This window comes from Protopterus annectens, chromosome 15.part0 (genome assembly GCF_019279795.1).
Source record: "Protopterus annectens isolate FY-2018-M chromosome 15.part0, PAN1.0, whole genome shotgun sequence".
Lineage (NCBI taxonomy): Eukaryota > Metazoa > Chordata > Ceratodontiformes > Protopteridae > Protopterus > Protopterus annectens.
This window is the reverse complement of record NC_056749.1, coordinates 598,197,699-598,224,834: the sequence shown is the minus strand read 5'-3', so window position 1 is coordinate 598,224,834 and position 27,136 is coordinate 598,197,699. Positions and strand designations below refer to the sequence as shown.

The window sequence follows — 27,136 nt, the reverse complement described above, 5'->3', positions numbered from 1 at the left end:
CCAGTATGTATATCGTTCTCTTAGAAATGAGCTGTCCTGTTATGTTGCAGGCTTTCCAAGATGCACTCCCCTCCAGGACTATTACGATTCAGATGGATTATGTCAATGGTTTGGTACATCAACAAAGGAGGAACCAAATCTTACCTATTTTGTTGAAAAGCATTGAGAAATTGGTGATGGGCAGTCTTATCCAATTGATTTATGATAACCATGCACATCCCAGGGAATCCAACGTGATAGACAAGGTGAGCAGGTCCATTCTAATGTCTCGAGTGGTCTCTCAACATGAATGTGGCTGAAAAGACTTCCTGTTGATGGGGCTAACTTTGCTGCAGTCTTTTTGCATCTCCCTTCAACAGCAAATGCAACAGGTTCTTTGCCCTGATTCCCCCAACTGGGAGAGTCACCAAGCAATGCTGTTCTCGACAATTGGTCCCCTGGTTGCCTCCATGCCTTTCCCTGAGCACCTCTAATCCCCAAATTTCTTCAGGAAACATCACGATTGAAGAGCTCAGTCATCCCCATTGGCACTTATTGACCTTATCAGATGTGGTTTCTGTCTTTTGGCCTATTCTCCTTTGCCAACCATGGAAACCCCAGACCTCCTGTCTCACCTGACAACTCTGTACACCTGGACATTGTCCTAAAGTTGACTGCTTGGTTTCTCTAATTCCGCTGATAACTAGACTGCTCAGGCTGTCCTCACACATTCTCTTGTCATCCCACAAAGCTTCCACTAGAAAACTTCACAAAAGCAAATGAAAAAGGATTTGTTTTTTGGGCACAAAAGAGATATTGATGCCTTCTGAGCACCAATTTCAAACATTTTGGAATTCTTAGCTACAATTTTTAGAGGGAGCTAGTTCCTCAGCTATTAAAGTGCAACTTCATGCCATTTCTAATTTTCACTTAGGAATCAATAATTTGTCTTTACCCTCTTCCATTAGGGGTACCTTTCTTCTCAGACCTCCCTTTAAATATCCCACTCTACTGTGAGATTGAAGTCGGTGTTAAAATCCTTGACCCTATCCCCCTTTGAACCATCGTCCAAGTGTGGACTAAAATTTTAAACCTGGAAATCTGTCTTTTTAGTGGACATTTTTTCTGTTAGAATAGTCTCACAGCTTCAAACCCTATCCTGTAAGCCACATTATCCGAATTTTCATAGGGATAGGGTATCGTTAAGACCCAATCTATCCTACCTAAGGTGGTGTGTCAGAATCCAATATCAAGCTGTCAACCTCCCAGTCTTCTTTCCAAACTTCTTGGAGAGTACATGTTGCACCTGTTAGATGTATACAGTGTTACATTTTTATCTTCATAGTACAAAAGGTATCGGGGAAATCATAATTATTTGTCTCCTTTTTGGACTCAAAATTGGGCAAGCCAGTTACTAAAGTGACCTTAGCCAATTGGTTAACTGATTGTATTTCATTTGTTTTTTTAACAAATTGGGTTTGTTTTCACCAAAACCTCTAAAAGCTCATTCCATAAGGTCTGTGGCAACTTCCGTATTTCTGTCCAAATCTTCCTTGGACGATATTTGTGCAGCTGCAACTTGTGCAAATCCTCACAGTTTTATTGCTCATTTACCAGTAAGATCTGGTCTCTGTGGGAAAAGCAGCCTTAGGGTCAATGGTTCTCAGGAGCAGACTTCCATAGAGTCCTCCTGGGATGAAGGTAGCTGGGACTCTGTCTCAATCATGGAGGATTGAATAAAAATGATAGTTAAAAAGTTGTGTGCTTGGCATAATGTTCCATTTGTGTTGTCCATTTTCATTCTTCCTCTACTTCCCTCCCTACAATCCCATACCAGTTTAACTTCTGGAAGGATCAGAAGATGCTAAAGGAACCAGTGTTCCTCTGTTTGAGCCTCCTGATACTGGTATAGATGACTGTATTTTATTCACTAAAGTCAGCAAACAAGATCGGAGGTTTGATAGGGGACTAATGCATTATGGGTAGGAGAGGACCTCAAGAGCTTTCAGTGCTCCACGTGCTGCAAAAAGCAGCAGAGTTGGATCCAAGGGTTGGATTCGAACCCAGTCATTGAAGATGAATAAAAATGGACAACACAGATGGAGCACTATGGTAAGTACACAACTTCGTTTTTTTGCTGACTGTGCATAGAATGCTTTGATTGAGAAGCTCTCCAAGATATTGCATTATAGTTGACACAAGTTTAGTTTTCTTTGTTAGTGGCTCGTTTGCTAATTCCTTATTTATAGAAATATTTGCTGTAATTGTAACCATTATGTTTGTATTTTTAGGATCGCAAAAGACAGTATGAACTTCTAAAATTAGAAAGAGACTTTGAGAAACAAGCAAATGTTCTCAGGCGAAAAACTGAAGAGGTAATTCTACAAGAAATGTTTCATACCTTTCAAGTTTTAAACTGATTTTGTTTTATTCTTTGTATAGTTTTTTTATTCATTTTTGTGATTGCCTTGTCTGGAACTATTGCTCTTTATAATCATTACTACAGTGCATTCATAGACAATTTTATCATCACAGCATCTGCTGTTTTTAATTTTGTCTCTGTATTTGTTTACTATTTTCCTTCATCTATTTTTTGATTCATCTAGAGTCCTTCAAGAAGAATCACCAAGAAATTCTCCTGTGGGAGGGGAGTAAGACAGACCTTTAATATATTTGTATTTGACACTTTGAAGGGTTAACAGCATTCTTACAGACTAATTCTGAGCTCTCAGTAGCTTACAGAATTGCTGTCACTCCAAAGTGCATTGATCTTGGGAGTTAATATATGCAGGTAGCAGGAGTGTGGGGTGAAGCCCCTCTGTAATAAATTGCTTTAGTGTTGCATAGAGTTTTGATTTTCACTGCTTCATCTAAGTTACATATACGTGTCCTCATTGTGTGTTGGTCCTGTGCATTTTGAACTTAAGTCATGCAGTCCCATGGGTGATGGATTCTCCCAAAGATTCTAGTTGTAGTGACTTGCCTGCCTTAGTGAAGAGGATGGTGCAATTACCTGTGAATATTGTAAAGCATCTAGTAAGAAGTTATTTTTAAAAGGGCTGAAAGCTTGAAAGCATTTGTAGATCATCACAAGTTCCTAAGACTGGTCCAACGGATGCCTTTTCTTCCCCTGGTTTGTTGATCAACTCTCTTGAGCCAAGGCCCCTTGGGAGAGTAGCAAAATATTTTGACTGTCTGACAAGAATCATTTTTATCAGTGAAAGATAAAGCAGCCTTGCAAGATTCTGATTAAAGAATTGACAGGTAGAGTTCCTAAGGCTATAGCTGCCATTAATTCCAATGAAGTCTGATGCTCCTAGTACATTGAGGTTATGATTTGCTACCAGTACTGCATTTGTTAGAATGGATTTTCTCCAAGTCTTAACTACTTAGGAGTTAGATGGCAGGGATGTAGTGGAAAGATAAACCAGCCAGAGCTCAGCTCCAGTTGTAATGTATACTAGTCCCCAGTTGAGTGCCAGGCCCTGTGCATCTACTGAAGGCACAAGTCTGCTGTGAGAAACCCAGATATGTCTTATCTTTCTATGGAAGCAGAGGACATTCTTGTGAATTAGTGGATGTTTTAAGAAATACTTCATTAGTGTGTGGGAAGTACTCGGTCTAGTCTTTTCCCCTTCGATTTGGATCTCCTTTGTTCAGCAGATGGCCAGAATATGTCCTTCCTTTGACTTTAAAAGTTTGCAGAAGAATTCACAGTTATGGAGGGCTGCCCCCCCCCTCCTTTTTTTCTTTTCTGTTACTTGAACCTGCAGGCTATCTGCTTCAGCAGTAAGAAAAGAAAAGGGAACCCTTTCTCTTGATAGTCCTCTTACTCTGGTTTAGAGGTTAATCTTACTGTGGCCGAATCCATGCTTTCCCAAGCTGCGAGGCTGATTACCGTAACAACGTTTAGATCTCGTATACCCCCACCAAGCATTTTCTTAAGACCCAGTGTAGGCTGTGTCGAGCTCTGTTGCCCAAAAGAGATATTCTGAACTCTGAGGAAAAGAACGGCTACAGTCTTCAGCTGTTGCCCTGGTTATTGATGTTTCTGATAACATGGTTGAAAATGTTTTAGAATGTGATTCACCAACCCCCCCCCCCAAAAAAAAAAAAAAAAAGAATGGCTATATAGGCTTTACAGTAACTAGAGCCATCATTTCTTTAAGAATACAGTATTCACTGTGGTTATTTCATCTGCGGGAGGAAGATCATCCAGAATAGGGTTAGAGTTGAGCAGTCTCCCTATAGGCAGTGAATGCAGAATAAGAAACTGATTCATTCCGAAGGTGTAAATCGTGAGTACTTCAGTTGAGAGCAGTCAGTTATCATACTCTGAGTTTATGTTAAGGTAACAACCATAGGCAGACTGAAGATGTAGTCCATCACACTGCAGTTCAGAATGCAGACATGGTATAAAATATAGATGCCTTTGCTGGAGTAGGGCTGTTGCAGCTTTGGACGTAGGTAAAAAGACAGGCATTACATATAAATACTTTCTCAGAAAATATAAAAAGACCACTTTTAAATCCAGTCCTAGTTAAAAATCTTTATAATCGTAAGTATTGCAAGGCAGAAAAGTTAAGATTGTTCACTACTGGGTGATACCCATTTTTATATGGAGTACTTCCTGCTTCCAGAGGTATAGAAGTTGATCTGCTCATTGAAGAATTTGAGGATGCCCATCGTCTCAAGGAGGTTAGCCTTGAAGGAAGCAAGTTTGTCACTTTAGGGTACAATGGCAGTCTATACTAGAAATGGGGAAAACAGCTAGTCATAAATCTGTCCCTCCAATGTATGCAAGCTAGAGGTTGGTGGAGGTTAAATCCTTGGTTGCCGTATTAGTTTTATTTCCTGTTCACAAATATTTTCAAGACAGTAGAAGAAACTTAATCCCTGGCATTCAGTGAAAGAGCTTTTGCTTTTCACTAAACTGTTCCCTAGACAGTCCCTTGGGGAATACCCTGAAACAGTCTGGAAATTTTATAGGAGGTCAAATAAAGAGCAGCACTTAAGACAGACAATTTTTGAAAAGGCAGTAGGCCTGGACAGAAAAAAATGTCAGCCTATGCATCAAAGACCTAGGCCAAAAGGCAGATGTTATGCCGTCCTATCTTGCTGTAATGCTTGCTGGTTGGGTTCGGAACCAAGCATCAGTTCTGACTCTGCTGAATGCAAAAGCTCAAAAGCTTCCACTAGCTCGAGGCTAACCCCTATCCCATGATGCATCTGGTAAAATCCCCAGATCTCGTTTGCCGCTCAAGCGATCGGGATGTCTTCAACTGGCTTATTGGCTATAGATTTGTTTAAAAACCCCTCTGCTTCGGCGCATCATTTTTTTCTCTGTGTCAGAGAGACCCGTTTGAGTTAGAGGGCTCTCTCTGCAGCCTGTTTAACTTAGAGGGCCGCTTCCCTCCCTGTGCCTTCCCTTGGAGATTCCATTTTAGTTAGAGGATTCTCCTTCGTTTGTGTGTGGCTTTCTACTACTAGGTTTTAGTGCATCTTTTAGTAGTTACATCTGTTCTCTGATGGTTTTTTTCTTTTACAGCGTCTGCTGAAACCTTTTTTGGGTGTGGTGTTTATAGCAGTAGGCTCCTGGTTATTTGAAGCTGTGCATTTAGTGTTAAACTGTCTGTGGCAGTTTTCCTTGCTTACAGTTTAAAAAAAAAAAAGTTTATTAATCTGTGTGGCTTTCAACTTCAGGTGTGTTGGTACTGAGTAGGGTCCCTTTCTCTTTGGAGCAGTTTATAGTTAAAGTATATGTTTAGAGATTCACATAGCGTCTTCCTGTTAATTTTTTTGTACCTTGTTTTATGAACATGTCGAAATAAAAGGAGAAAGAGCCTAAAGAACATAGGCAGTCTGGGTTTAAGAAGTGCGATCAGTGCACACAAAGAGATGTCTATTACAGATGAGCACACTAGTTGTGTATATTGTTTGGGTGCCATCCACTTAAAAGACCCTTGCACAATTTGCCATGGGTTCAGCATCTGGGTCCTGATGGTCAGGGGATTGTTCAAAGGTCCTTTCCAGGAATCTTTGGAGGGATTTCAAAGCTCCAAGCCTCCTCCTTCCCTTATAGGGTCCCAAAGACATGCTACTTCGTCTCCAGATTCAGAGCCTCCTAAAAAAGTTACTGCTTCGGAACTGAGGGCTCTTTGTTCCGACAAGACAAAATGAACCTCTTTGGCCCCATCAGTATCCTCGGAGCCGGTAGAGTTACCAGTTAGGAGACTGTCTCCTGTTTTGGTGCTGATATCTCCAATCCTGAGATCGTCCATTTTGGAGAGGGGCAGATTTCCTTCAATATCCTCCTGTTCCTCCAGGAGTTTATCTGATGGTGATATGGAGCGGGTGGTGAAGATTGCTTAAGACTCTGGTGCTGGCAAAAATGTTAGTCTCAGACCCCAAACGATTTGGGACCATCGACGACACCAATTTCGATTCCTCCTCTGGCCCCTGTGGTGATTTTGGAGCCAGAGAGTATGGATCCGATAGCAGTGGAACAGTCGGTACCGGGACCTAGTTCAGGATCATCTGTTCCTGCTTCTGCTCAGACGTCTTTGGGTCCTTCGGATCTCAAGGAGTCTAGGAGCCAATACTCACCCATCGGGTCCGGGGAGGGCAGTCTGCCGGAACAGTTGTCCGAGCCTCCTCTACCTCTCGGTGAGGTTGAGCTCTGTTTATACATTGGCTTCGGATCCATCCGCTCCATCTTGGAGTTGATCCCTAGCATCTTCGGAGCAGAAGATCTCTGTGTGGAGTGAGGGGACCCTTTGAGCTGTCCCAGACAGCTCTGCTCTGAGCCATCTTCTCTTCCCTCACAGGCCCTGGGGTTGGTCTCTTCTTTGTCCAATCCCCCCCTCCCAAGATTAGAGCCCCAGGAAGCCCCTGCGGGTGGCATTGTCTCCTCCAGAACTTCTCCAGAGTATCTCTGAGGAAGTCCCTTGGAAGAGGCTGTGCAAGAGGAAGCGCATAGACTCCCCTGAGTCGGTTACATCGGACACTGATCTGGAATGAGTCTGAAGGGTCCCCACGGTCCCCCTCTGAGGATCTTTCTTTTGCTGACGTCCTTGAGATCCTGAAACAAAAGGGTGGCTGAAAGCCCACTAACCCTTCAGAGGACAAGTTGGTGAACCTGGTGGCTTTCGGATCTTGCCCTTACACCTCCTGGATGACTCCCCCTATGATCAGCTCCTTAATATTATTTCTAGAAAGGCCTGGACTTCCCCTGATTCAGTGGAACCTGTTCTGCGGAGGCCCAATAAATTTATTACTGCCCCTACAGAGGAGGAGTTCCTAAAGGCATCCCTATAAATACAATGGTGGTGGCTGCAGCCACTAAGGAGGAGTTATCGGAGACCTTATCTGTTCATCCTCCCAACAGAGGCACGGACTATGGACAGATATGGAAAGCGTACCTTTTCAGTGGCCTTTACCCTGCAGTCGTTGAATTATCTGACCCATTTTACGAGACTTCAAAGGGATCTCCTCAAAGAGCTAGGAGATGCCCTTCAAGGTACTGTAGTTTCATGGACTGCAGACAGTTTCTTCGTAGCTCTCCACCCTCAATTCTATTGGCAATTCCTCCACGAAACTGATTTCATACGCAGCTGATGGAGTGAGCAGAGCAGCAGTTACAGGAATTTCCCCAAGGAGATATTCCCAGATGCGGCTCTGCAACTTGGCTGAAGCCTTCATGTCTTTCTTCACCAATGTCCCCTTTGATGGGTCTTCCCTTTTTGGCCAAAGGTGAAAGAAACTTTGATCAGGTGCAAACAGGACGGAAAAACCTTGTCTGCCGTTGGAGTCCATTTTTCTACCCCATCTAGACCTTATCCCAAAGGTCAGAAAGGTGGTAAAATGTGGTTCCGCAAGTCCCAAAAAGGTTTTTCTGACGCACATGGTGACACTTCCCTCAGGGCCTAATGGAAGATGCCGACCTCACAGCAGAGGGGGCCTGCAAAATCAGAGCAACGGATACATTCTCTAACAGGTCCTTCCAGAGCTCCTGAAAGGAGGCCTGTCTGCTTTTTTCTGGAGGCAGTCGAGGGATGTTTGTCACTGTACCCAAACGCCTGGCTAGAGATCTCCCAAGGCAAATGGGTACAAACTATCATATCCAGTGGTTTACATCTCCTTTTCTACTCCTCCTCCCACAAACCAGTCCATACCAGAAGTTCCACCCGGTCAAAAGGACTATGGAACACAAGAGATACTCAAGTTGCTAGAAAGAGTCATCCAAGATGTCCCTGCAGACCAGATTCGATCCGGAACTTATTCAAGGTTCTTTTTGGTACCAAAAAAGACTGGACTGGAGACCTATTCTGGATCTCAGCAAATTAAGCAAATTGGTGAAGAAGTTAAAGTTCCAGATGTTGACACTGCAATCAATATTTCCTTTTAAAGGGAAAGACGATTGGATGTGCTTGATGGATCTCCAGGATGCGTATCACCACATAAAAATGGACAAGCATTCCAGAAGATATTTACGCTTTTGGCTTGGAGCCAGTTACCAGTTTTGAGCACTGCCCTTTGGACTCACTACAGCCCGCAGAGTGTTCACCAAATGCATGGCAGTGGTCGTGGCTCACTTGAGACATCAGGGATTCCAGGTGTTTCAATACCTGGATGACTGGCTCCTGACCACCACCACCACTGAGCATCTACTTCTGCAAGCAAGGCACGAGATTATGCATCTTTGCAGCAGGCTAGGCATTACAGTAAACTTAAAAAAAAAAATCTGCCTTGTTGCCTTCACAGCATATTATTTTCTTAGGCGCAGAATTGGATTCAAAGCAAATGCTGGCAAAACTTCTCTCCGAAAGAATTTAGTCCCTTCATTGTCTAGTGAAGACATTGCTATCAGTAAAGTTCAAGATAGGATGGTGTTAAAAGTTCTGGGTATCATGGCAGCCGTGATTCTTGTAACTCCCCTAGCACGACTACACATGCGGGTTCTACAATGGTTGCTGTTTGCCCAGTGGTCCATGCAGGATCTTCCTGTATCACACCAGATAATCATTAGAGTCATGCAAGAAAGATCTTCTCTGGTGGTTACAGACAGACCAGTTGTACCTAGGCCCGCCCCTTTGTTTTTCCACAACTAACAGCAGTATTGACCAAGGACTCTTCCCAGATCAGGTGGGGGGGGGGCATTATCTGGAAATGACAGTCCAAAGTTTATGGCAGGAAACACGAGTCACTTGCACATCAACGTCCTAGAGATGAGAGCCGTGCTGTATATGTTGCAGACATTTCAAGACTCTCTTCCAATAGGAAGAGTTGCAATTCAAACAGACAACAGGTCAATGGTATGGTGCATAAGCAAGGAGGAACCAAGTCGTATCCTCTGTGTCGAGAGGCAGAATGAGTATGGCAATGGCTAATTGCTTCTCAACGTTTTCTGATAGCAATGCACATCCCGGGGAAGTCCCGCGTGATAGCGGACAAACTCAACAGAACTATTCTGTTGCCTCACGAATGGTCTCTCAAACCAGAGGTTGCAGGAGAGTTCTTCTGAAAATGGGGCCAGCCTTGCTGCGATCTTTTCGCCACCTCCATGAATGCCAAATGCAGCAGCTACTTTGCCCTCATTCCCCCTCTAGGGAAATCACCAAGGGATGCACTTGCCCATGATTGGCTCCCGGGACTACTTTATGCCTTCCCCCCTGCCCCTCAATACCCAAAGTATTACAGAAAGCCACCATGTTGAAAAAGCACTATGATTCTCATTGTACCTTACTGGCCTTGAGAAGTTTGGTTCCCCTTTCTCTGGACCCAGTTACTGGAGGAACCGTGGATTCTGGCCACAGTTCTAGACCTTTTGACTCTCTCATTGGGAGAGTTCCGTCTATCCATCCATCCAAACACTCATGTTGACAGCATGGCTGCTCCAATTCCACATTTAGCCAGGTTTTACAAATTTTCCCCTGTGGTTAAACATATCTTAGTCTCTTCCACAAACAGTCTACGAGAAAACTATATTTAACTAAATGGAGAAGATTTTCTTATTGGGCTGTTAAACACAATGTAGAACCTTTTACAGCCCCTATTACCACAATTCTAGAATTTCCCTCCAAGCTCTTTGACAAAGGAGCAGCAGCAGCCACCACTATCAGAGTTCTGCTGGCAGCTATCTTGAATTTTCATATTGGTGAGATGGGAATGCCTATAATGTCTCACAGATTATGTAAGGCTTTTCTGAGAGGTACATTCTTGCTCAGACCCCTGATCAGAGAACCTCCAACTCCTTGGGACCTTAAATTTGTGCCATCTGCATTGGTTATGTCACCCTTTGAACCCGCAGCATCTTATCGGTTCATAGGTAGGTACTAGGCTATTGGTCCTAGGGGCAATATAAGCCTAGCCAAACGGTACCCTGGCTTTTACCACCCAAGAAAATTATTTTCCTGTGCCCCTGTCAAGCAGAGCCACAGAAGTGATCCCCGAGGTGAATTTCCTATCTCCCATCCAGTCATCAAGATTTTTCTTGGAGTGTTAATGAGGAGCTTTGTTTGATATAGATAGGTAGTTTGTTCCAGAGTATGGGAAGTCTCTGGGACAGGACTTTATCCATCCAGCATGTTCTGTTTATTGTGGTGACAAGGTTTAAGTCCCTAGAGCGTGTAGCTTGGAGGGATTGGGATTTTTTTTATGTGGCGCATGTCCAACAGCTCTGGATTTGACATAGCTTTGTATGTTAGGCAAAGATCACCTCTGAGAAGACTATATGCGACGGAGTAAAGCTGATGTTTTTTGAGACTGTCTGCGTAGGGCATCTGTTTGCCCGTAATCCTCTCTTTGAGGTATTTCTGTGGCTTTTCCAGTATTTAGTTATCTTGTGATGTACACACCAAAAGAGGCATTGTACTCTACAAATGGGTCTAATGAGTGATGAGTAGAGGGGGAACAATGACCCCTTTTTTTCCCTGGAATTGTGCCACGTAGAAGGATTTCTTGACTACTGTGGCAATGTGATTATCAAAAATGAGACTACTGTCCACCTGTGTCCCAAGGTCTCTTACCACACTTTCGGTGTTAAGTAGACCACCGCCTATGTTGTAGTTCATGGGTACAGAGTTTTTACCAAAAGGGATGACTATGCACTTTCTGGCACTGAGCTTGTGGCCATGGCTTTGACACCAGGCATCTGTCTCAGTGAGGCCTTTTTGTAGGATGTCCACATCGTTAGGTGTTTTTATTATGGCTTCTAGTTTGCAGTCATCTGTGAACTTTGTTAGCCAAAGACCTTCTGTGTTAGCCTGTACTTCAGAGAAGTAGATACCAAACAGGAGAGGACCTAGGACTGAACCCTGTGGTACTCCTCTTGTCACTGGTCTGAAGTTGGAGTTAGTCTGCTACTTTCACAGTGTGGGTTCTGTCAGTGAGCCAATTGGCAACCCATCTTGTGACATAGGGATTTCTGCCTAGTTTAGTGAGTTTATAATTCCAGAGTGAGGGATGGTGTCGATAGTCTTGGCGAGATCTAGATAGGCTGTGTGAACCACCTTACCCTCATCTACGGATTTGGTGACCTCTTCAAAGAAGTTTATCATGTTTAGGAGGCATGATCTGCCTTTTATAAACCCGAACTGGGTAGGGTCCAGAGTTTGGAGATTACCAATGTCATTGTTATAAGCTCCATGATGATACGTTCCATAGCCTTGCAGACCAGTCTTGTCAGGCTAATAGGGTGGTAGTTCCCAGGGTCCGTGGTGGCTCCCCCTTTGTGGAGTGGGATAACCGTTGCTGTGTGCCATTCAGTGGTCACAAAGCCTGAGGTGAGGCTATATTTGAACATGGTACTTAGGTGGTGTGCCAGTTCGTTCTGTAATTCATGTAGAACTCAGCCTGGGATGATATCAGGTCCCATGGATGCTGTGTTCTTGGCTTTGGGGAGTGTTTTTTTACCTATGCAGCCGTGATTACAGGAACTTTGCATTTTTCTGGTATAGAGATGGGCCTTTTAGGGGATGAGAGAGGGGTAAAGTTAGCAGTGAACCTATCTGCCAGGATGTTGGCAATATCAGTTGGTTCCGTATATTTAGTGCCATTGTGCTGTAAATCAGAGCAGATCTGAGTGCTGCCATTGAGATTCTTGACATAGCTATAGAATGCTTTGTGGTTGTCTTCAGAATCAGTGGCGATTTTCTTTTCGTAACTAGCTTTGGAAGATTTTTTGAGTGATCTCAGCTTCGTACTGAGGCTGACCACGGAGTTCCTGCAATCATAGGATTTTACTCTTTTGCAACAGTTTCTTCTGTTGTAGAGTTTGTTTATAGTAGGGGACCACCAGATTGGCTTCCTTTTTTTGGAGGATAGCATCTTAGTTCTGTTAGGGATTGCACGATCCATGCACTCGTGTAAGTGCTTATAAAGTGCAATTGTATAGGGCTCAGCAGTCATACCGCTATTGTCCGTCAGCATGGGTGTCGTGAAGTTTGCCACTTCTGTCTTAAGATGTGTGAAGTTGGCTTTGGAGAAATTTTTTATGGTGGTTGACAGAGGAATTGACCTCTGGTGTGGAACACCGGTTGCCCATGTTGGTAATGACCAGGTGTAGGATATTGCTGCCCCTGGTGGGGGTGTGGATAAGTTGATCCAAGGCGTTTAAATTTATTAATTCCAGAAAACGTTGAGCACAAGAGTTGGTACATGAGTAGTTTTCCCATTTAATGGTGGGGTAGTTGAAATCGCCCTTTATTAGGGTGTACCCTTTTTCCAGTGTATCAAGAAATGAGTGGGAATCCTGGGGCATGGTGGTGGATCTGTAGCAAGCTACAATTTGGATTGCGGTCTTGCCCAGAGTTAGTTGCATGTGGATAATCTTGGATGCATTATGCTGTGCAACTAACCTGGAGGCGTGGATATCCTTAATGAATATGAACACGCCTCTGCCTTTAGTGCTTCGGTCCAGGTTAGGTGGCCTAGAGGTGTGGTATGAATTATAGCCTGGTAATGCAGGGTGCTCTCTGGAGCCTTGAACTAGGTCTGTCACTGCACAGATGTCGATGTTCTCCATTTTAAGGAGTGCCTTGAGTGAGTGCATTTTGAGGTTTAGACTTCTAGTATTAAGTAGCATTACCCTCAGATTTTGCTTGCTTGTACCTGTTAGGGTGGTGAATTTGTCATTTGAATCTTGCCTAAAAAAGGCACTATAGGGGTGGTAAGAGCCTTAGCCAGTGTCTGGAATCCCAAGGGCGACAGGTGCAGGCCGTCTCTGGCAAAGCATCGTGGATGTTCTTCGTCTTCCCTTGCTGCAGTCCTGACAATTGGTCGTCATTTCTCAGTCTTTTGCCGCATGGTCCGATGCAGAAGCAATTTTGCGAGTGCAGGTTGGCGTTCTGAGATTTTCGAAACGGAGTTTCAGACCGAATACAGAGTTGGCTAAATGGTTTTTTCTTGCCTCAGTATTTAACCGGATGTCAGAAAAAGTGAATAACTGTATTTCTTGTGGGAAGCAGATAGGGATTATCATACATTGTGTATACCTTGTTTAGGGCCTGAGCACGACGTTGTTGGTTGCCGCTCTTGTGCTAGATTTAACAAGCGCACTATTAAGAGGAGGCTTGATTGTGCTAGGTTAGTGTTTGGGAAGCGCAATTATACTATGCCGTCGGATGCTCCAGAAGCGCAAGGACAAAACAGTGAAGTCTAGGGTGAGGAACCGCAGTCCCGCGTGCCGGTCCTTTAGAAGGCTCAGGGGAGCCAGAGGTTTTGCCAGGAGTCTCTATGGAGTCTCAGGCAGATACTTTACTGTTACAGGATGTGCCCTCTCAGGAGGTAGGCCAGGCTGAGGGCTTCTCAGGTAACTGTTCTTCCCTCTCTTCCCAAGGTAGTTAGGGCCTCCTTCTGTTGCCAAAGCTTCTTTTAGAGGAAGGCCAAGTTCAGCTTCTGTAGGGCTTCTCCCAGCATTTTAGCTCTGTGCCTAAGAAACATATGCTTAAAATGGCAGAAGATTTGATTACTCTGATTAGAGGTTCTATGCCCCCACCTGATAAGAGGCCTAGGGTGGAACAGGAGTTTGATAGTTTTGAACAGTGTTCACAGGCTTCAGAGTCTTATGTGGAAGACTTGCCAGAGTTTCCTACTTATTCTGATTCTGATGTGGATGATTCCACTCCTTCAGCTTCTCCTCCTGAGGATTTTTCATTTTCAGAGACTCTTCACTCCATGAGGGAGCACTTTAAATGGGAAGGCCAAGATTACTCTGACTCAGAAAAAGGCTTAGGGAATTCTTGTTTTGCCCCAGCATAGGCCCTTAGCTATTCCTCCTGTGTTGAATGTGGTGGAGGATGTTTTGCAGAGGCTTCTCTGAACCCTGATTCCTTGCCTCCTGCTCCTGTTAAGCCTGATAGGTATTATAGGGTGCCAAGCTCATAAGTATTTGTTTAAGAGTCCGACCCAGAAACTGTTTCTCAGGGGCCTAAAGGTGTTAAAGCTTCTGTGGTTAAAAATCCTGTACCCTCTGATAAAGAGGCAAGGGCTTTGGATAGGTGGGGTAAGAAAGTATATACTTCTTCCACTCTAGCCATGAGGCGTTGAATTGTCAATTTCATATGTTGAAATATCAGAATTATCTCCTTTCACAATTGAAATCTAAGGTGGATGCTTTAGGTATTGAGTGTAAAGAATTGCTGGATTTGGTTCATGTGTCTGAACAAGTGGGTAAGCATTCTTTGCAATGTGGTTTTGATGCTGTTCAGGCCTCCTCGAGGGTGGCTGCTACTAGTTCTGTTCTTCGCAGACATGCATGGTTGAAGGATCAGAATTTAGCTGAGCATGTTAAGACCAGGATTTTGGATGCTCCTTTACAGTCTGATGTGTTGTTTGGACCGCCTGTGGAAGCAGTTTTAAAGAAAATGGAGGACAAAGCTAAGTCTATGCAGACTGTTAAAGAATTTTTGCAGGTGCAGCCTCCGAAGTTTAGTAGAAATTGGCCTGCTAAGGGGTGGACATATCCTGCTTATGGTTCCCAGTCTAGGGGTAGGTCTAGGCGTGGTAGGGGCAGGGCTCAAGGTTCTTTAGGCCTAGATCAGACAGTTCACCTGCTCAGACTTCTGGTGAGGGCAGGGGTCAGTCCTTCGTAGCAGAACCAATGACCTGCCTTTTCAGCTGCCAGTGGACTCTCTGGCAGCTCCTTTGGGAGGAAGATTGTCTCTTTTCAAAGAAAATTGGGATTTAATCACTCAAGACAGATGGGTGCTGGATATCATTCATCACGGTACAGATTTTATTTCCACACTATGCCCCTTTCAAAGGCATGCCAGATGTTCCTCCTCCACAAAGAAAAGAGGCTCACAAGCAAGTTTCTCAGTTACTCCAGATAGGGGCTATTCAGCCAGTCCCTGTGTCAGAAAGGGGCTTGGATTTTATTCTCGCCTGTTCCTAGTACCAAAGAAGGGGAACACGTGGAGACCAATTTTGGATTTATCTATCCTCAACACTTATCTGGACATTCCCAAGTTCAAGATGTTGACGTTACAGCAACTGTTACCTCTGCTGGGCAAGGATCACTGGATGGTAACTTTGGATCTCAAGGAAGCTTACCTTCATGTGCCCATAAGGCTAAGTTGCAGAAAGTATCTGCGGTTTCGAACTGGAGATTTTCATTATCAGTTCTCTGCATTGCCCTTTGGCTTATCTACTAGGACCAGAGTATTCACAAAGGTTCTGGCTCCAGTGATAGCTTACTTCAGGCTTCAAGGCATTCAAATTTATCCTTACTTGGACGACTGCCTGCTTCTGGCTCAAGAAAAGGAACACCTTCTACAGCATCTGGAATATGTCATAGCAGTGCTAAGATGCCTAGGGTATTCTGTGAACGAAATAAAGTCCAGTCTAGTACCCTCTCAAGACATGTGCTTTCTGGGTGTGAGACTGAATACAGCAGCCCAGATGGCCTTTTTAACCCCGGACAAACAAAAGAGTCTGTCACTTTACTTCCATCAACTATCTCATCAGTCCGTGCTGACTGCAAGGACAGTCCTTCAAGCATTAGGGTTCATGGCATCTTGTATTCTGGTGCTTCCCAATGCCAAACTGCATATGAGGAAGCTGCAATGGTATCTCATAAATGTATGGACACAGCACTGCCAAGATTTGGACACTGTCATTCAAATAATACCTTGCCTTCAAAAGGAATTTTGTGGTGGGCTCAGGAATGTCACCTAAACAAGGGACTCTCTGTGACCCGGCCAGAGGCGAGTCAGATTTTAACGACAGATGCCTCGGACACTGCTTGGGGAGCTCATCTAAATGGAAAGTGGATACAAGACAAGTGGCCTGCCAGACTACAGCATCTACATATCAACATGAAGGAGATGTTAGCAGTCCAGTTTGCATTGATGGCGTTCAAGGAGTTACTTCTTCCAGGGCAGGTGTTGATTCTGACAGACAACACAACTGTCATGTGGTACATCAACAAGCAAGGGAACACATTCTTATCCTCTATGCAGGCAAGCAATGATTTTATGGGAGACTGCGTTAAGCCTGCAACTGACTCTTCAGGCAAGGTTTCTGCCAGGAGCACAGAACTCCCTAGCAGATGTATTAAGCAGACAAATCATGGATCCCCACGAGTGAAACTGGATCTTCATGTATTTCAGAAATTGACAGTGTCATGGGGAACTCCAGACATAGATCTGTTCGCTTCTCCACTAAACCACCAGCTGCCAAAGTATTGCACAAAGGGGTTTCATCACACAGCTTGGAAAGTGGATGCTCTGTCTTTCAGTTGGAAAAACCTTCATGTCTATGCCTTTCCTCCTCTACCTCTTCTTCCAAAGGTATTACTAAAGGTCAGACAGGACAGGCCAAGGATGATTTTGATAGCTCCAGATTGGCCTCGGCAACACTGGTACCCACTTCTAAGGAGTCTTGTAAAGAAGCCTCCATGGCCTTTACCTCTGATTCCTCATCTGTTATCTCAGAAGGACGGTCATCTGCTCAATGTCAAGCTTCAATCTCTTCATCTCACAGCTTGGCATATTCTGTGTTGAAGCATGGTAGGTCTCAGCTTCCTCAACAAGTTTTAAATGTGATTATGGAAGCTAGAAGGCCTAGTACTAGGAGAGTGTAAAAATGGAAGAGATTTTTATTTTGGAGTACAGCAAAGAATTTGGAGATTTCAGAGCCTAATTTGAGTGTGGCTCTTCAATATCTTACTGAATTATTGGACAAAGGTTTGTCTTTCTCTTCCATAAAGATTCATGCTGCAGCAATTTCAGCTCACTATGATTGTGACCCACCTTTGTTTTCGCATCCTTTGTTCAAGCAGTTTCTTAGAGGGGCAAAGAATATAAGACCCCCAGAGCTCCTACTCCTGCTTGGGATCTCAATTTTGTGTTGGAAAAACTTACTCTACAACCTTTTGAGCCTGCAGCTACTGCTGAATTGAAATATTTGTCATGGAAGACTGCTTTTCTGTTGGCTATTACTTCTGCAAGAAGGGTGTCTGAGTTGCAGGCCCTTATGGCAGTAGAGCCCTTTTTGATTTTCCATAAGGACAGGGTATCATTACGTACTAATCCTTCCTTTATGCCTAAGGTGGTTTCTAGTGTGGCTTTAAACCAAACCATTCATTTGCCTCGTTTTTGCAGATCCTCAAAATAAAGGGGAAAAGATTTTGCACACTTTAGATGTACACAGGCAATTGCGTTATTATTTGAGCAGGACTAAAGATTTTAGGCAGTCTCAGCAGTTGCTTGTTTCTTTTGCTTTAAGTTCACAGGGCAAGCCTGTGTCAAAACAAACTATTTCTAGGTGGATTGGCTTTTGCATTGCATTTTGTTATTCCCATCATGGCAAAGAGGTTCCAGCTGGGATTAGGCCTCATTCCACTAGGGCTACTGCCACTTCAACAGCATTTCTAAGGGGTGGCAACTAAGGATATTCTGGAGGCAGCTACTTGGAGTTCAGTGCATACTTTCTCTAGGCATTATCACCTGCCTATATACTCTAAGACTAGAGCTGGTTTGCCACAGCTGTTTTACAAGGCATGTTGTCAGCTCCTGCTACTTTATAATTTGCCAGCCTCCCTTACCTCTGCTTTGGGATTCTACCCAATTGTCAGGACTGCAGCAAGGGAAGACGAAGAACATAGTACAGTTTTGTACCTACCATAAATGTAGATGTTCGAGGATTCCCTTGCTGCAGTCCAATCCCTCCTTCCCTCTGTGTTTCAGGGTGGTTGTGTAGGTGAGTTTACATGCTTATATTTTGTGTATATATATTACTGTATATATTGTACATGTTTTTTGGTGCAGGTTGTTTTTGGGACTTGTCTTTTTGGGTCTTCTGACATCTGGGGCAAGAAAAGACTGAGGAAATGACGTCGGTCATGCGCATTAGTACCCTGACGTCAGTCTAAGGCGCCATGACCCTGGTATTCGGGCCGACTGGGACGCGGACTATACCCAATTGTCAGGACTGCAGCAAGGGAATCCTCGAACATCTACATTTATGGTAGGTACAAAACTGTACTTTTGTCGATCATGTCATCCCAGGCAGACGGGTACTGGATTCCCTTAGAATGACATCAGAAGCTTAGCCAATTGTTGAAGTCAATCATTTTGTCCTTGTACTGTGGTATCATTCTGGTAAGACGCGGTGGTGCAGCAGTAGTATTGTCACCTCACAGCAAGAGGTTCTCCCATTCGATTCTTGGATGGAGCGCCTTCTGTGTGGAGTCTGCATGTCTTCCCCGTGATCGAGTGGCATTAGAAAGAAAAGGTGAATGGGTGTGCCTTAGTTGAAGGTTGGGCGTCGGGCTGGCACCTCTGCACCGTAAAAATCTACTGCCAATCATTGGCGGACCAGAGTTCAGCTGTGTCGACCCCTGACCGGGAAAAGCCGAAAGAAGAACAAAAAAAAATAAAACTCTGGTGTCATTTTGGAGGATGGCAGGATGCTACTCAGGGCTAGGGTCATACCTGCCTGGGCTGCAAGATCTTGATAGCTCCTCCATGTCTCTCTATGTAGTCCAGGGAGGTACGTCTCAGATCATTCACACCAACATGGACAATGACGGTCATATTTGTACTTGTGGAGTGACCCGAGTGCATACATTGTCGCAGATCCTAGCACCTGACAGGCAGCTGACATTAGCATTCTCCTTGTTTAGCCTGGTGAGTGGAACATCAGTGTTGCCTGACTATAGAGTCACCAATGACTAGAGCGTTGGGTATGTTATGCCTTATGGGCTGTGGTTGAGTGGCACACTTAGTTTGTGGGCTGCGTCATTTGGGTTGTATTGGGGTGGAAGTCGCTTGCATTTCTGCTTTGGAGTTCCCTGTTTGAGTAGATTTTTTTGAGAGCCTCCGCAAATCTAGGTGTGTGTTTTGTGTTTGTGTGTGTGTTTTGGTGGTGTAGGTTTTGAAGGGACTATGTGATGAGGGTGTGGTGCAAGTGTTTACTTTCTCCTCTTGACTGTTTAGTCCAGTCTTGGGTGAAGAGAGTTTTGCTTCCAGTTTGGCTATACAAGTGCATCTCTCACAGGTTGTAGTGTTGGGAGGTATGAGGAGAAGGTTTTCTGTGTACATGAGGCAATTGCTGCATTGCCCCAAGATACCCAGATTCATCAGGTAGACAGGAGAAAACACCGGGAGTTTGACCCTTAGACATGCCTGAATAGGTGCTCATTTATTAAGTACTAAACACTGTTTTCCTCTAGACAAGTGAGGAAAGTTGAGTACTGTAGTAATTTGTAGCTTATGTAGTGCTTACAATGAGTTCTGAACAAGTGCTGAGCACAAAGAAACAGATTTGAGTGCTGAAACTAGAAAACTGGCTAGTTCTAAGAAACAAAATTAAGCTAGAAGGCTTCCCTCCAACACAGAAAGGCTTGGGGGGCTCAGAAGCTTACAAACGGTCCTGGATACAGCAAATCTGTATCTGGACTAGACTACTTAAGGATAGGCAGGAAACAAGCTTAGAAACTTTTTTTTTTTTTTTTTAACATAGTAATATGTGATGCTAGGTTTTTATCCTGGAAAACTCTCTTCTTTGTAGCTATTACTTCTGCCAGACAGGTGTCAGAACTTCAAGCTCTCTCTATATGCTCGCCTTATATAGTTTTTCACAGAGTATCATTAAGAACTAATCCCTCATTTCTACCCAAGGTTTGTTCAATGAGCAATCTAAATCAATCTATAAATTTGCCTGTGTTCTTTCCAAATTATACAGACAAGGCAGAGTATACATTATGTAATTTAGATGTATAACTCGAAAAAGTTAATGGGTATCCAGAAAACAGAAGGAAACTCCAAGAGTTGAGATTAACTCTATTTATTTTGCCACGAAGTACAAACAGCCACAAACAGTATGTAGACAGCACATTAACGCTCTTTACAACAATTGCGTTTTCGTCCCTTCCTAGTCAGGACTTCATCAGACAATCATTAAAATATTTAATTAATGCTTAAATACAGATTCAATTCAAATTCAGCCAATGAATATAAAGTGCATTTATGATTTGCATTCTTGTTACTGCCCCCTCATGAATAAATTAAAATTCCAAATAAATTACTTTAAAATAACTTTATTCTATCTCCTTTGTTAATCCTACTTGATTTATACTTAATTCAACAATAAATACGTTGGTTATATAATAAAACCTTTTAAAACCTATTATAATCCATTAAAAAAGTTTATTATTTTAATGTTAAGTGTGCGGTAACAGAAAAATTAAATGATTCAGTGGGGTGGATACTTTTGATGCAGGAAAATAAAAACCATGAGAATTCATGTTTAACTACTGCCATCTGCTGGCCATTTAAGATATATCAATCTCTTTCATATTTCTGCAGCTTTTAATTTTAACAAGGGGGTTAAGGAGATGTGGTCATTTAGTCCTGGTATTCTTGTGGCATCAAGTTTGATTTGCCACCATAATTCTTTATAACCTAACCACTCTTCCCACAAACCTCCCCTTAACTCTTTTTTAACTTGTTCAATCACAAACAATTCAAATTGTGCCCCTTCGCATTCCTTGGTGTGCCTACTCAGTGCATTTGTTTCTTTATTTTTGAGAATTTCATAAGTATGTTCATAAATTCTCCTCCTCAGGGCCCTTTCTGTCTTTCCTACATAGAATGAACCACATAGCTTACACACAGCTAGATAGACTACCCCCTTGGTCCCACAATTGTGGTAATCGTTACTCCTAATAATATCATTAATTTAGATGTACACAGACAGGTTCGCTTCTATTTGCATATGACCAAAGACTTCAGAAAGTCGGATCAGATTTTTGTGTCCTTTTCGGATAAGAGAAAAGGATTGCCAGTCTCAAAAGTGACTTTGTGCAAATGACTTATGGATTGCATTTCCTTTTCATACACTAAGAATAATAGACAATTATCAGGTAAAGTAAAAAGGTCATTCCACGAGACTGGTTTCAACGTCTTCTGCTTTACAGGCTAGGCTCCCTATGGATGCTATTTGTTCAGCTGCCACATGGGTGAGACCTCATACCTTTATTACTCGTTACAAAGTAGATGTGGCTTCCCAGAACAGGGATTCCTGTGGTTCCACTGTATTGAAAAGTCTTCTCTTGAGCCACTTTAAGGTAAAGGTGCTAGGGACGCTGTCCCAGCCAGCAAGAATTATGGCACGATAGGACAACATAACATTAAGAAGTTATACACTCACCATAACATTCTGTGTTTGTTGTCCATCTCGCCTATATTCTTGCATCCCACCCACCTTCCTCCTCCTTCGCTCCTGGAGGAACGTGTGGATAATCTTATTGCTATGTATATCGTTATGGTTTGGAGTTTGATTATCCTTTTTAGATGATTCGTATGTTATACTATGTGAGAATACTAAGTTAGTGTTTCTCTTGCAAACAAGATCTGGGGATTTTACCAGATGCGTCATGGGATGGGTGGTTAGCCTTGAGCCATTGGAAGCTCTCTAGCTTTTGTATTCGGACGAGTTGGAACCAATGCTCTGTTCTGAACCCAACCAGCAAGAATATAGGCAAGATTGGACAACAAACATGGAACGTTATGGTGCGCACATAAGTTCTTATTCTTTCCACCCTGCAGTGGACCCCTCTCTCAAACCTTTTCTGTGAATAAATGAGGTGAATCTCCTTCAGTAGAAGTAATTCCTTCATACACGAGAAATGGTTAATAGAGATTGTGACCTGTATGTATATGGTAGAATTAGCCTGTTTTGCTGACTTTCTTGGTATGCCCACTTCTTCCAAGGGATTACAAGGCAGTACACTACTCCAGTCTTAGAGACCTATAAGTATTTTACTTGTGACTTTTCTACCTTCACATGAAAGAGAGCCATTGAAGACTTAGTCTTGGTCTGACCAGCCTCCAAAATTGTGACACTAAAATGTTCAGGATGCTTACTTTAGTCTCTCCCATCCCTGTCATCAAGAAATGCTTTCCTAGTCCCTGTGGACATTAATAATGCCTACCTCTATACCCCTGTTCACAAGCACACAGGCAAAGACCAGTTTCCTGCACCCTCGTTTTTGCTAAGTTCACAGTTCCACTTTTTCCTCCCTGAGTTCAGATGTAGCAGCATAAATTTCCAACTCCTGCTGCAATCTATTTGCTTCCCTGGCAAACACAAAGTGGAGGAGCTTTTATGACTTGATCCCTCCTGAAGATAGTCAACAAGAGACTGTCTTTTGCATGCTTGGACCCTGGTTCGCCTTTACGCCTCCCCTAATACCTTTGATCAAATTTCATCAGAAGGCAGCCTGTTGCAGAGGGACTGTTATTCTCATTGCCCCATTCTGTCTGACACTGGCAAGTTTGAATCCCCTGCTTTAGGCCAACACTGGTTCATCCGCCTTGAGTACTAGACCTGGGTCTCCGTTTTATTTCTCATCCTTTGGGATTACCTATCTCGAACCTTCACTTTCTCAAGCTAATGGCATGATTTCTCCAATTCTGATGATAGGAATCCCAGTTCTCAGAGTTCATATAGTTTCATCATCCCAAAAGCCCTCCACCAGGAAGGTTTGTTAATAAATGGAATTTTCTATGTGGCTTAAATACCTTTTCAATGCCATTAGATGCCATTCCAACTTCTTGGTTGGTCTTTTTCATTCTGGTCTTGGTTATTCCACCAGAAAGGTACAACTGGCTGCCATTTCCAACTTTCATATTGGAAGGGATACTTCTGTGGTGGCTCTTAAGCTCGCTGAGGCCTTCTTGAGGAGATGCCTTTTGTTTCTTCCACCTGTTTAGGATCCATTGTCTCTTGGGACCATCCTCTGCTGCTGTAAACTATTACTAAAACCTCTCTTAACCTTCAGCCACAGTGCCCTTAAAATTGCTGTCATGGAAAACGTTTTGGTGGCTGTCACTTCAACCAGAAGAGTATACGAACTTCAAGCATTATCCTTTGTGCATCCTTACAGCTTTTTTCATAAAGATAGTTACCTTAAAGGAGAACTGGACCCACAAACTGAAAAAAAAAAATGTTTATTTCATCATGTCGTGATTTTTCATACATTTTAACACCACTTTTTGGTTTTATGTTTTGACCTGATTAGGCCGCTCAGCAATCTCTTTTTATGCCACAAGTAGTGAAAGAGTTGGCTGTGAATCAGTTAATCTTTTTCCAGATGTTTTTCTTAAGCAACAGAGTGAGGAGGGCTCTAGTTATTCAGAGGCAGCTAAAGTACTAACTTAACAGGAAAAGGATTACAGGAAGACATAACAGCTCTTTGTGATCTTGCTAGAGGCAAGAAAAATTTGTCTGTCTTGAAATGAATTTGTTTGCGTTTTCTGTGTCACAGTTCATTGGAATCATTTACTAGGGAACAAAGATTTCACTCTCTTGAGGCATAGCATCACAATAACCTTCCTTAAGGGAGTCCATTAATGATATGCTGGAAGCAGACACACTATCCTCAGTGCGTAGATTTTCCAAGTATTACAGGCTGGCAGTGTGTCTAGAGCTTTGGCAATACTAAAGGGCATGTTAATGTCTTCCACAGGGCTACCATACACACAAAGGACCAGTAGGGAAAGCTCTGGGTGTCATCCCTGAAGCTATGACTACAGCAATGACTTAAAGAGCAGAGTACGGTTTCATCAACTTGTGCAGTCACTGTTGCAGTTCAGTATCTCACCCTCCTTTGATTCTTTATGGGGTATGCAGGACTGCAGTGGTACGTTAACTTTGGCCCTTCTCTTCACACCTTCCTTTCATCTGCTTTATTTTTCTTGTGCGTTTTCCTCTTCCTTGACAAAGAACCCCTGCCCGCAACAGAGGTTGAGAGGCCTACCAGTAGTACATTTGTAACCCCCACACACACACCATGACTAGCATCCTATCACTCCCAGTCTGGATGATCCTTTGGCAGGATTAAGAAAGCATAGGTGGTCACCATATGTTTTCCTCTGCTACCACAATGAGGAGACATAAGGTGGGCATAGTTGAGAAGATGATGAACTCTAACTCTGGCTGAACTTAGGACTCCACTTGAAGCAGAATTCCTTGACATTGACTGCAACAGTGAATATACACTTAAACGTCTATTGTATGTCAATGACTAATCTGTGCTTTACAAGAAGAAAACCTCATGCAGAGACTGAATTTTTGTTTTGAATTTGTTAACCAGGGCAGAAGACAGACACCACTGGAATTATTTCAGTATCAGCCCGGGAGTTATACAAGACTAAGTTTGATGAGCTGCATAATTCATTAAGAGAATAAATATATGCAGTGATCAAATAAGAGGTATGCTACTGAGAGACATATATGACCTTATTTAAAGCTGTGGTTTTATGTTGAGCAAGTGAAAGTAATAGCATGGTTAAAATGAAATGAGTGTTAAATAAAATAAACAATTAAAAGCAATGAAGAAGACAGCCGTGAGGTGCAGAAACTACAGAGTAATTTGTTGAAGTATTGTGTGATGGGTCTGGAATATAGGCATGAGAGGAAGCATTGTCCTGATATATTTCATTGTAAGTCTGTTGGAAAACACTGTTTAGAAAGATGTGTAAATTGGCAAAATATGAACAAAGAAATTACATACTGTAACTCTTAGAACAGGCACGTGAATGAGTTTATCATTCATCTGAAAGTGAAAAGAATTAATGCAGTTAAGTTTGAAAATGTCACAGGCATAGACTGTTTTGCTAGTCTGATTTTTAGCTTGAAGTGCTGATGATTTAATAAAACGTTAAAATAAAAACTAAACAAAGGATGCAATATATAATGGTTTGCTTGGCGACCCTTTTGAGTCAGTGGAGTTGAAAGGCTCACTGAAGAAAGCTGTGAATTAACTTTCAGGATACCAACTAAATCCATGGGGTTAAAACTACTGACATGAATGATTCACTTCTGTTAAAACACTCTGGTCTCGCACATAGACTTGGACTGTGAGGCATGGTCTTGTAGTATTTTTACCTTTGTTACTAGCTGACTCAAGATCTCATTTGCTGCTTGATCTATCAGGATGTGCGATTCAAGAGTGTAAACACAAAAACTCTACTATAGGAAAAAAAAAATTCAAACTGCTCAATACCAACGCTTTATTTTACCAATCTGCTACCTTGGTCATTTGCCTTCGCAGGATTTAATACAAAATTTGCACGGACTCCTTTTATACAAGCACAAACCCAAATAACCACAATTAACGAGCAGTACACCAGTTAAACAACATTGCATTTAAATCGATGTATTTTGCAATAAACATATATAAGTATTCTTACATAAATCTACTTAAGAACTCACTTAATTATTTTATGTAAAAGCAAATATTTACTTGATCAAGCCCTCCTAAGTGACAATGTATTATAATTTAATATTAACTTCACTTCCAACTCATTGGCGCTTATTATTGGATCTTGTATGTATTTTTATTATTTTGGATTAAATTGAGTTAACAGCTGTGGTGAGCCTCTTCTGTTGCTGTTTGCTATTTGGATTTTTTTCTGGAGAGGTACCTTGCTCAGGACTGACTGGTTGTTTCTGCACGATAGATATAATTTGTCACTTCCAACTCAGTTTATTAAGATAATCACATCCCATAGGAAGATAGGGTTGTGCTAATACACAGAAAAAAAGCCTACATCCGAAAACCCATGTATTTTAATAAAATGTTATGCCACTGGACTTGTTAAAATTTGGCTCCTGATATGTAGGATTCAAGAGCTCTGATATTTTCCACTAACGATCACCACAATAATCTGAGTTATTCGGCTGTGATTCGGATAGAATTATAAAATAAATTTGTGTAAAAGCAAACTGGGGGCGTGTATTTTCTGAAATCTCACAATCACAGAACTCTCAAATATTGTACACAGCCATAGCCATGATTTCCTTCATTGTTTTACTTATTTATTTGCAGCCTTAGGACAATTGTCCATTGTGTGCAAAATCCTGCTTCTTTGCCAGTAGTACTGGCTAAAGTGGTGATATTGTGGCTGTCAGAAGTTGAACTGAGTAAGAATTGAAGTGAATGGAAGTCTTAAGTCTGATTAAGTATCAGTTTGGGTTAACATAATAGATGAGAGAGCATTACTTATTGCTTACTGTTAAACAAGTAGTCTTAATGCTGAAATCTTTTAATTATGAAGTGCAGACCAGGGATTATAGTAAAGCTTGATGGACAACACTATTAATCTGCAACCTGTGATTGACCCTCATAACCCTGATCACAAAACTTACTCATTCATTTGCAGACCACACTACAAAATGAAGTAATCTATGGAGTCTGTCTTTATGCAGTTGGCGAGCCCTCCACCTCCCCAGTATAGGTGTGAGTTATACCCTTCAAACTCGTTTTTCTATATACTATTGCAGCAGTTACTGCATCTTGTGGAAAAAGAAATCCCAAGAATATCACAGCCTGTATCTTAAGATGTAAAACATGTTTTCTGCACAATTTGTGATTGCACATTATCACTTATGTACATCACATAAGGTTGGCACACTGGTTGATTGAAGTTTTAAATAACTTAGTCTGACAACCTTTTTTGTCCAATTCTACAACTGGGTTTAGACCTCTCTGCTTTCTTTCAAGAGCTTGGATCCATGGCTGTGACTTCTTCCCCACCCATAACTCCCTCTGGTCCCCAGCTTACCCCAAATCTTGCCTGCACTTAATCCATCAGGATGTGTAATTCAAAAGCTCCGATATTTTTACATCTTGTATTTTTTTCCAGAG

At 42.5% G+C, this 27,136-nt stretch overlaps 1 protein-coding gene across 1 annotated transcript in view; it reads left to right on the top strand.

Moving 5' to 3' along the window:
* KIF4A (kinesin family member 4A) overlaps nt 1-27,136 on the top strand; it is a gene marked incomplete in the record, with an annotated part of 2,786,372 nt that overhangs the window by 1,380,532 nt on the left and 1,378,704 nt on the right. Inside the window, 1 exon segment of the mRNA XM_044057419.1 lies at nt 2,271-2,354. Within this exon segment, the coding sequence (XP_043913354.1) occupies nt 2,271-2,354 (84 nt within the window).